Below are 10,250 nucleotides of genomic sequence, written 5' to 3'. Positions count from 1 at the left end.
AGGCGGAATTTTTTTTGTGTTTTTGATGACTTGCTTGCCTTTGAGGTGCTCTTAGGGGGGGTTCCGTCTGTTTGCGGGTGAGTTTCGTGGTCTGGGAGCACTGCTGGGACACTCTAATCTTGATTGCATTTGCTTTTCAGGAAATCCGTCGTGCCAACCCCGACTTATGGCCTAGCTACGCAGCGCGTTTGGACCGAAGGCCCAGAAATATTGCAAGTATGAGATTTTGCTTTTGGCCTGTTTGGGGGTGTTATGCTTCTTGGCGGGTGGGTTGCCGGGTCTTGGGGCATTCCTGGGAAGGTCTAATACCGGGTAGAAGTGGTTGGGACAAAATCCGCGCGGAAAAGCCTTTAGTTTTGGCACTTTTTGTAACTTAGGGTTCGTTAGGGTTAGCCCTAGCAGCAGGATTGCATGTGTATCGGGGTGTTCTAGATTTTTCAAACTGAGTTCTGGGGTCTTAGAGCACTCGTGAGAATGTGTAATTTTGGTTGCAAGTCATTTGAAGAAAATCCATGGTGGGAAAGGGGGGATTTGGCATAGTTAAAGAAAGCCTTTGCCACTATTCTTAACTTAGGGTTCGTTAGGGTTAGCAGTATTTCTATTGCATGTGTTTGAGTGGGGGGGATTTCGAGTCTTGGAGCGATGCTGGCTATGGCTACTTTTGCTTGGTTGCTTGCAAGTGGTTTGAATACAATCCACGGGGGGTAATGGGTAATTAGGGTACTTCGGCCTACTTTTACTTTCAAAGTAAGTTTTGTCTCCAGTTTTCTGCTAGGCCTCGTTTTTTGGGTGGGAGCACTGCTAGGAAGATCTATTTTTGTTCTAAAACACAGTTTACAGTACACCTAGCTTGAGGGGCAAGATCCGCTACATTAATTTGCCCATACTTACTTATCCTTCAAAAGGTGACTCAGAGTACGCACTTTCAAAAACATTGTACTGTCTGTCTACTAGGAAAAACAAATTGTGACTTTTTGCACTCCACAGCCTACATACCTTATATTTATTTATCAGTGGTGTTGTAATATTATATCACTTCCTGTTTTTCGTTGAATAATTACAGGCCGGGTTTCAGTCTCTGCAATGGGGAAAAAAGGATGGAGTCAGGCTTCACAGTAGCGAGCCACAATTCAGCATCAGGCAGGCAGTGGACAGGGTGTCTTCTGGTGACCAACATCGGTGGACGAAGCGTCGGCTGCAATGGAGGAGTGCCGCTAATAGGAGGATTTTTTTTCTGCGGGCAACTTACTTACCACTTCCAACAGGACCACTACAACCACATAGATACAGTATCCCTTGCCTTTTTCTCTGACTGTGACTGCATTTCTTTGCTCTCTCTCGGCTTCTACATTGATCCCTTAACACATCACTTAGTCCACTCCACTATCTGCACCACACATAGTCATTTGTAAGTGCTCCTACGTAATTCGCAAGTCGCAGCACGCCCCAGGCCGTAGAGGACTGGGATGGCCCCAATGATGAAGCATGTCACCAAGGGGCAACCCTGGTGAGTGAGGGGACACCTAGAAAAAAAGCAATTTCTCCTTTTCTATCTACTATACCTTCTGTCAGGTTACGCAGCCCCTAAGCGCCTACCGTACTATGAAACTACATTTCCCATGAGTAGGCGGGAGACTTGCAGACTATTTAGTGAGACTATATGAGAGTACCCTTGTATGTTAGGACATCACTTCACTGATGCCTGTCTTGTCTTCTCTTACAGGTATCCTTTCCCTGCTGACCCTACCTTTACCCATCCCACATTTTTTATTTTAGTTTGTTATTTTTCTCCCTCGCCTAATGCCTCGAACACCCTGTGTTTACACTTCTGGGTGTTGGTGACATTTGGAGGTGGAACCATATTTGCATCGACTGGATCACGGGGAGTAAACGTGACACCTTCCAGACCAACCCCATTGAGTGTTGTTGTGAATGGATTTATAGTGACCAGCAAGGCTCTCGGGTATCTGGCTACAGAGACCTTATGTTGAATATAGTTATCAATAATTCCACACAGGCCCTGTACTGTCGCATTCTTTCTTTCCACAGTTGTCGATGATATATTCTTACTCTGCTTGACAAAGAACCATTGCTAATGTGAAAGAACTTCAACCGAATTAGTAGTTATACTTTACCATTTGTTAGGCTACAATGTGGCACTGCTCTACTGTACTTCTGTCACCTGCTATATTCTCAGTTGTACCGTTGAATTGCTCAGGAGGACAAACCAGATTTCATTTTCTTTTTTTTCATAGGCATGCAACTGCCACTGTGTCACACCACTACTACCACCGCTATGAGGAAATTTTATCCGACCAAGATTGCCAACGTTATTCGGTGTTTCCCGTGGAGCCAGCCCTGGGCCTAGCCCTACTTTCAAACACAAATTACAGGTAAGATAAGCGTTTGGTGGTTTGGGGGTATAATGGAGTATTAGTACGAGAGACGAGAGCCTGAAGGTAGTACTACTAAAGTCCTAGGACTCTTGGATTCACTTCACTTAGTCTGTGAGAGGCACTTAGTGTTGAAAACATTTGGGCATTTACACTTAAAGGAAGAAAATGGAACTAAACTTTCAGGAAAACAGTCAACGTTAAACCCCCACCCACCAGGCAAGCAGTAAAAAACAGGTATGCTCAGATAAAGTTTGAAAAAGTATATTTATATCCCTAACAAAATAATCTCCCGCAAGACCCTCCCTAACCCCAACGATTGTCCTTCAAAAGTCCCCAAAAACCCAACTCCCAATTCCCACCCCCCAAAAGTCTCTAAAAAAGGGGCAAGGGACACTATGGGTGGATGCTGTTCACTTTTTGGGCCAGGGCATCATGCTCCTCGCGGAGCAAGGCGAGCTCCTGCTGAAGGCGGGACACCATCAGGGTGGTGCGGCGCAGGCGTGCCTTCACTGCCTTGCAGGTGCAAGGCCTGTGAGAAGCAGCTGTTGGCCTTGCTGCTCGGCGGTGGCGTTTGCCTTTGGCAGCCCGGCTCAGTCTCGGTGGACCACTGTGCTGGGTCACGGTGGCAGCCGGTGAGGCCACGGAGGACGACGTTGTCGTTGTTGTCGACCGCACACTTTCCACGTCCTCCAGGGCCACCAGCCGCCGATATTCCGCAACAGTGGCCTCGATTCTCCGTTGCCGGGCCGCTCTAGCCAGCTCCTTCCTCCTTGTTCGTTTGGAAGGAGAACCTATATGAAGAAAGAAAGACATAGTCTGTAACCAATGCTCTTTAAGATTAACTCAATCATTCAGCAGAAATGTGTGCTGCAGTACAACTAGCAACTTGCAAGCGCATTACATAACTATTGAGGCCAGTATCTATCTAACCTCACACTTCTTCATCCTTGCTCTAACATTAGTGGGAGTTTAAGGAACAAATTCTATGAGCACTGTGGACTTCCATTGGAGTCGACTATGAAAGTACACCAGTCTTATTCTTCTTCTTGTCTCTTGTTTTGGAAAATTGGTACGTTATTTTCTGCAAGCCGGCATAATGCCAGCGCGGTAAACTTGCACCCGAGAAAAAGAGACGCACGCCATGAGGAGTGACCTAGACTTGCGTTGCCGTTGCGTTACTGTACCCGTCCAGTACATGCAGGTGGTGAATCTCTTACTTTTCTATTACGGGTGGCACTGAGAATACTCTGTTACAACTCAAGGGCTACTGCTTAATTAATTTAACTTTCACCCTACAGTGGAAATGAGTACTAGAAATGGAAAATTGAAGAAGATAAATAATCTGATTATCTATCACTTCACATGGGATGTTTTTGCTTATATATGGGATGACTTTAGGTGCTTTGCTTTTTATTGAGTGACAGGCAGTGATACATCCACACATGAATGACTGAGTACTACTAAACTTATTAAGAGAGGTAGGGAGTGGCCACCATAATAACCGGATCTATGCAGTGCTTGCAATACAAACTACTGCTACTATTTATGGTAGTATTTGGACAAAATTAAAAGTTCTTTTCCTTGCCTTTCCTACACTGGAACGGACGTGCGGGTGCAGTGTTAGTGTTACATGCTCTTCAAAGTTACACTTAGTTCATCCACTGACCGTCTACTCTCTCTAGATCATGGGTACTCACAAACTTTCTCTCAGGGGCTACATTTACAGTGTAGTTTGGGGCCGAGGGCCGCACTGGTGGGGGCGGAGTCAGAGGGGGCGGGGCTAAAGCAAAACGATAACTTGTGACCATGAGGTTGCACACAGGTCCCTGCAGCAGATGCCCTCATCCACTGAGCCACCAGACCCAGCATTTACATACATCTCTCTCCCTCCTGCTGTCCCTCCTGCCCTCCCTCCATCTCTCTCTCCCTCCTGCCCTCCCTCTCCCTCTGTCATCTCACTGTGTGTGTGTCTATCTGTGTCAGCCTTCAGCCCGGGTTGAGACCGCTTCCTCAACGCGCACACACAGACAACAACACCAAAGTACTTAACAGGTCTTTAAAAGACCATTAACATATTATTGAGGCTTTGTTTGTTTTAGCGCCCCTGCTTCTCCACCCTGACAATCACTGCTTGCCCGGCCCCACAGAGCAGAGGCTTAGTTCTATTTCACCTCTTTGTGGCCTTGCATCTCCACTCTGCTCTGTGGGGGCCGGGGGAGCAGTGATTGTCAGAGTGGAGATGCAGGGGCGCTAACAGGTGAAATACAAAAAAGCCTCTGCTCTGTGGGGGCCGGGGGAGCAGTGATTGTCTGCAAGGTCAGCGCACCGCCAACGAAGGCTTGCCGGGCCACCACCGGCCCGCGGGCCGTACTAGGAGTACCCCTGCTCTAGATACACATATGCTATCTAAGAGTCAGATAGTAGCATGATCCAGGTATATGGACACATACAGTTTCTGTGTCACCCACCCAGGCTGTTGTCCTTCCACCCATCATTGCTTCATCATTCACCCAGCCATGCATCTCATATTCTTGCCTTCCCAGCTAGTCTTCAATCTCAATAAGTAAGGAATATATAAGAGCTTACCTCTGGCCGCCACCACCGTCTCAACTCTCACATCCGGCGCCGCCGCCTCCTCCCCTGATGATGAATTGCCCTCCGCCTCCGTGTCGAGCACCACCACCACACTGGCCCCGCCACCAGATGTTCCACCTACAAAGTACATTTAAGAATCTTAGAATAAAGCACTCACTAGTCACTAGTATTTGGTCTAGGAATGAAGACATGTGAAAACAATGTAATTTGTGACTGTCTACGTTAAAGTTAAAAAAAATGTCCCTTTTTCCAGGGAAGGTTGTCTTGCTGCACTTTTTGGCACAACTGATGAAGGCTGATTTTTTAACACGCACCATTTTTCTCCACACAGACAGAAGATGGACTTCTAACAACAAGATCAAGTTGAAACCAGGTGAGAGCTCGGCTCGACCACAAGAAATGTCTTCAATTAATCGTCAGCACTAACCACTTTTCCATTATCAGTTAAACGTTTAGTTTTATTATGACTTCATTTTAATAAATGTGTTTACTTTTAATAAAGCTTTTAAATTTAAATACAATCTGTGTTTTTTGGTCCTCCAGACTAGAGTGACTGAACGAAAGGTTTTGCAATTTTTGCAAGCATGAGTCCAGATAGAACACTTCAAAAGACATTATGGACAATCCCAGAGGACTGCACTAAGTTGATAGAGCTATTGCTGACTAGAATCATGGGAGTTTCGCCAACCGTGCAATCTTAGTTAGCTACACAGACAGACTAATAAGAATAATCTAGTAATACCACAGGGAGTCATAGTAGAGGCAGGATAAGAATTTAGATACAGTCTACAAGAAGAGCAAAGACAATTTTGAAAAAATTCAAATGAGGAACGCTAGGAAAAATAGGTACTAGTCTAAAATGAAAACTTACTGGGGCCAGCAGAGGAGCCCTCGCCTGCCCGATCCTGGCCCTGTTGATGAACAGCATCCGCCGCCTGCTGCTCCTGTGTCCTCCTCTCGCCCCTGGGGGGAGCTGACGTACAACATGAAAGAAAGAACAGAAAACATGGATGATTGTTGCTTGTCAATGTCAACCAAATCAAACATTTCAAAAGAACAATAACAAAATATTTCCGCGAAATTATATTGATTATGGTTACTTTTTATTTATTTGCGGACCTGTGACTTCGAAAGTCACGTAACTCACTAAACAAAGTACTGAAACGTTCACCTAGGACTGGCAGGCAGCAGTCCGCAGGCAAGACGCAAAGTGACAGACAAACTCCATTGTGATTTCAGTCAGATCAGTGACAACACTAACAGTTGCCTGCTACATTACCAGTCATTTAAATAGTCAAACTATCAATCCACCGCCACTATTTTTCTTATTGTCAGGGTTACAAAGGAAGGGGCAGATTTAAGCCCTTGCGGCTCTTTTGCGCCGTTCTTGCGTGACTTTTGTGACGCAGCAGCTAAACAAAAAAGGGCGCCATGGTGCGGCGTATAATATTATAACAACGTGACGCATTTGGGAGATGCATCCCGTTATAAAGCCCTGCGCCATCAGGGGGCGTTCCGGCGCAAGGGAGGGCATTCCTGCGCTGGAACACATCCTAATAGTGGCTGAGGGAAATCTACAAAATATCAATCAGTCACCTTTAGGACAATGATGCGTCACACAAACCCTGCACCTGCTTGAAGCAGACGTACGGCTTGACCCAGCATTGGGGAGATAGGGTACCCCAGAGCATTGATGGAGCTGCGCCATCGTTGCGACGCAACTCCAGCAGTAAAGCTTCGGTGACGTTTTGGGCCCATGGGGAGCCGCATTGCAAATACGGCGCACCATGTTTGGTGGTGGTAGCGGGCCGCACAATTAATGGCGCATCCCTGCTACTTTGCAGGGATGCGACGGTAATTGCAATTCTGCCCCTTAGGGGCATACTTACTTACGCGTTCTGGCGCATCTCCAGAGATGCGCCAGATCAAATGCGTCACGCAAAACTACCCTTGCGACACGGCAGATGTGCCTCATTTACAATGCGGCGCGCCCTGGCGCAAGGGTAGGCACTTGCGTGACGCATCTCGTCACGTAAGAGCGGCGCATCGCTGGAGTCACGTCGCCAACGCAATGCAACTCCAGTAATGCTCAGGGCCACCCAATACTTTACATGCTGTGTCAGTCCTTTCGCCTGCTTCGAGCAGACATAAGGAATTGAATTGACGTAGCAGCGTCGCAGAAGTGCCTGCGTTAAATCTTGTAGATTTCACGCAGGCAATTTTGCGAGGCGCACAGCCGCTGGACCGCCCACCCTGCGTACTAGGAACGCACCCATTGTGGTGCAGGCCCATGGCTTTATAACGTGACGCATCTCCCTAGATGCGTCATGCTGTAAATGACTTGCAGGGATGCGGCACGTTTACGCCGCTGTTGCGTCACGCAAGGCAACGTAAACGTGGCGCAAGGGGCTTGTAAATGTAATCTGCCCCCTAGTGTCTAGCATTACGCAGTTCTGTTAAGTACACTCATACATAATAGTTACTCAGGCCAATGAGACCACGAAATAGAAAACAAATAAGCATAGTAGCAACCCCACTGAGAAGGAGAGCAGTGCACCTGAAATGCACAGAAGATTTTGAAATATAATTTAACTACAATGTAATCGTCATCAGCGGCATTATTGGCTTGCTCCATGTAAAAAACAAATATTTGCAATACAACAACACAGAGCAGGAGAAAACATCATAGTAGTGAGTGATTAAATGCCAATGGCTACTACTACTCACCAAGCCCGGGGATCTCCAAGCCGAGCTGGTCCAGCAGGTCGCGCTCGCGGTCCAGGAGGTCCGTCCAGCGATGGGTGACCTGGCTGTAGGTGCGCTGGACCCCGTAGAGGTGGGATATGGCCCAGCACACCTTCTCCCACCGCTTCCGGCGCTCCCGCATGTTATAGCCGCCGGCCGCGATCCTGCCGCCTCCCGCGATGGTCCTGGGCAGGCGGCGCTGGACGAAGTAGACCAGCGCGCCCACTTCCTCCGGGCTGAATATCTCCCGGCGCGTCACCTGCTCCCCCCTCGATCTCACGCCTGCTGTCCTGCCACTGGGTCCAGCACTACTCCCCGCCGCCGCTGCGGCCCTCAAGTGCCTGGGCAGCTTCACGGCGCCTGGCTTGACCATGGTCTGGGCAGGTAAGGTAGGAAGAAGTAGAAAATTAAGAAAGAATAGGATAGGGAAGAAGAAAAGAAAAGAGTTTACAAAAGTAGTTTAAAAGTAAAGAAAAATAGCAGAAAAGACAAAAATATACAGCTAGGAAAAGAGAGGGATAGATAAGAAGCAAAATCGTAAAAAAAAAACTGAAAACAAGCAAAGGATGGGAAAGATATCAAGAGGATTAAACACCATGCCCAGACACAGGAAATGAATGAAAAACAAGATGGCCGGCGCCCGTTTCCGAGCGCGAAAGTCAGTTCGCGCGAGATTTTCCTCGCGATCTCGTGCGAACCTCTAGATTTCCCGCGCGATCTTGTGCGAACCTCTACTCGCAATGCGCTTACTGCGCGAGATTATACATAGCGGGCGGAAACGGAAATACGTCACGCAAACAAAATGGCCGCGCCCGTACTCGACCTTGGGGTAAATTCGCGTGTTGCGCTGCAAGCGGCTCGCGAATACTGCAAAAAAACTCGCGAAACAACAAGCCGCAAAAAAATAAAATGCTCATTCGCACGAATTGGCGGCTTCCGCGGTCGGTTTCGCACGACGCCGCGCCCCGCGAATAGCGCGAAAAAAACGGCAAAACGATTTCAGCAAAAGCAAAAGCAATGAGCAGGTGCAAAAGGTCAACCTCATGATTTGTAACGATTCTTTGTATTGCTTCCTGAGGGGGCCCTCCAGAATTCGGTTGCCTGCTTGCAACTATTGTGTGACCCTGCTCTGACCTTAACTGTATGCCACAAAGGTCCTGATTTACAGCTAAAGGAGCAGACAAGCAGGTGCCAGGCTGGAACTTTAAATTCTTTCAGTGACACATTAATTAGCCCCTAATTCATTATTGTCAGTTGGGGCAGGGCAGGTGTTGTAACTAATTTTGCAACAATGAAAGCACTTAGCAAGTGCAAAAGATCACTAATCAGGGCGCACTAAGGAAGCAGGTGCCAGCTAAAAAAATATTCTGTGACACATTAATCAGCCCCAAATTAATTCAGGTCACTTGAGGCAGGGAAGGTGTGCTTTGCTTTGCCGAAAATAATGTACACTGGACAACCAGAGGGTGTGGTGATGAAACAGAGGGTGGCATGGGTGGGCCAGAGGGTGGCATGAGTAGTCAGAGAGTGGCAGTGGTGACAGAGAGTGGCAGTGATGAAGAAGAGTGTCCCAAACAGGCTGGACATGTAGAAACAACAAGTTCGCAAAACTTGCGACCCGACAGGTAAGTTCGCAAATTGCGAAATTGTAAAAACCCTCGCGAACTGGCAGAAACACGGGCGAACACAAAAAAAAAAAAAAATCCGCAAATTCGCGGGAATTCGCGGATTTTGCGGATTGCGAATCCGCAAATCCGCAAAATTCGCGAACGCGAGATCCGCAAAATTCGCCCATGCGATAGTATGGATATCCGAGCGGTAGCATTACCAGATTACTCCAAGTCACAGGGGCACCAGGGGCCAGATTTTCAAAGAGGTTGTCTGTAATAATCTGACAGTGTGCAGTGAGTCACAGGCTGACCGGCTCATAAATATGAATGGGCCAAGAATCCGCTTAATGCCTTATTGCAGATGCTGGTGTGGAGGCCTGCGTGGCACAGTAAACCACCATCTCAGCACTCAAATGTACATTGTGCAGGCACGAAGAGTGGCGCATTGTGAGTGGCATCAGGAACAGAAAGCACCCATGGGTGAAACCCTTGCTGCTCCTAGAGATGTCCACAGATGCTCATCCTGGTGTCCACTGCCAAAAACTGACAGCTTACACTTTGTGTGATGCTCAGCTTGCATCTTCTCAACTGTGTATTTCACTGTGAGTCTCAAGAAGGGGAGAATAACCCCTCGCACCCGCGGCGACTCACAAGGTCTGAGAATGTGTGCACTGAGGTATAGAGAGAAAATGAGCAAAACTAGAGAAATGGGCTGTTAGAAGCTGCCTACCCTGTATGGGCCTAATAAAAAATTACTTGCATTGTGTGCCTTACTCTTGTAAGGAGTAAGCCATGAGTACTACAAGAGTAAGTGTTCACAAAACCTTTGAGAACTGGAAATCTGAGTGCGTGAGGAGTCAACATTAGAGCGTGCTGGAGCAAGTGAAGTAAGCTCTCCAAAGCC

At 47.6% G+C, this 10,250-nt stretch overlaps 1 protein-coding gene across 2 annotated transcripts; it reads right to left on the bottom strand.

Moving 5' to 3' along the window:
- Positions 1-1,794: 1,794 nt before the first annotated feature.
- LOC147712084 (uncharacterized) lies at positions 1,795-5,961 on the bottom strand. 2 transcript variants are annotated; one of them, XR_015295737.1, is made up of 3 exons: positions 5,863-5,961; positions 4,983-5,108; positions 1,795-3,187 (listed from the first exon to the last, which is right to left on the bottom strand). XR_015295737.1 is itself a non-coding variant. In XM_086920286.1 (2 exons), the coding sequence occupies exons 1-2, from the start codon at positions 5,119-5,121 to the stop codon at positions 2,790-2,792; spliced, it is 537 nt and encodes a 178-aa protein (XP_086776412.1). In that variant the 5' UTR covers positions 5,122-5,137; the 3' UTR covers positions 1,795-2,789. The 2 variants fall into 2 exon arrangements, 1 of the variants encoding a protein (XP_086776412.1); XM_086920286.1 differs by lacking the exon at positions 5,863-5,961 and having other exon boundaries at positions 4,983-5,137.
- Between the last annotated feature and the right edge of the window lie 4,289 nt (positions 5,962-10,250).

This window comes from Lissotriton vulgaris, chromosome 5 (assembly GCF_964263255.1).
Source record: "Lissotriton vulgaris chromosome 5, aLisVul1.2, whole genome shotgun sequence".
Taxonomy (NCBI): Eukaryota; Metazoa; Chordata; class Amphibia; order Caudata; family Salamandridae; genus Lissotriton; species Lissotriton vulgaris.
Note: the sequence above shows the minus strand (reverse complement) of the source record. Positions and strands in the feature narration are given on the sequence as shown.

Excerpts from the sequence above, each read along its gene's own strand:
- LOC147712084 (XM_086920286.1), bottom strand. The coding sequence starts at position 5,121 with ATGTACTTTGTAGGTGGAACATCTGGTGGCGGGGCCAGTGTGGTGGTG. Across the intron at positions 3,188-4,982 it reads GACGGTGGTGGCGGCCAGAG|GTTCTCCTTCCAAACGAACA; the intron begins GTAAGCTCTTAT and ends TTCTTCATATAG.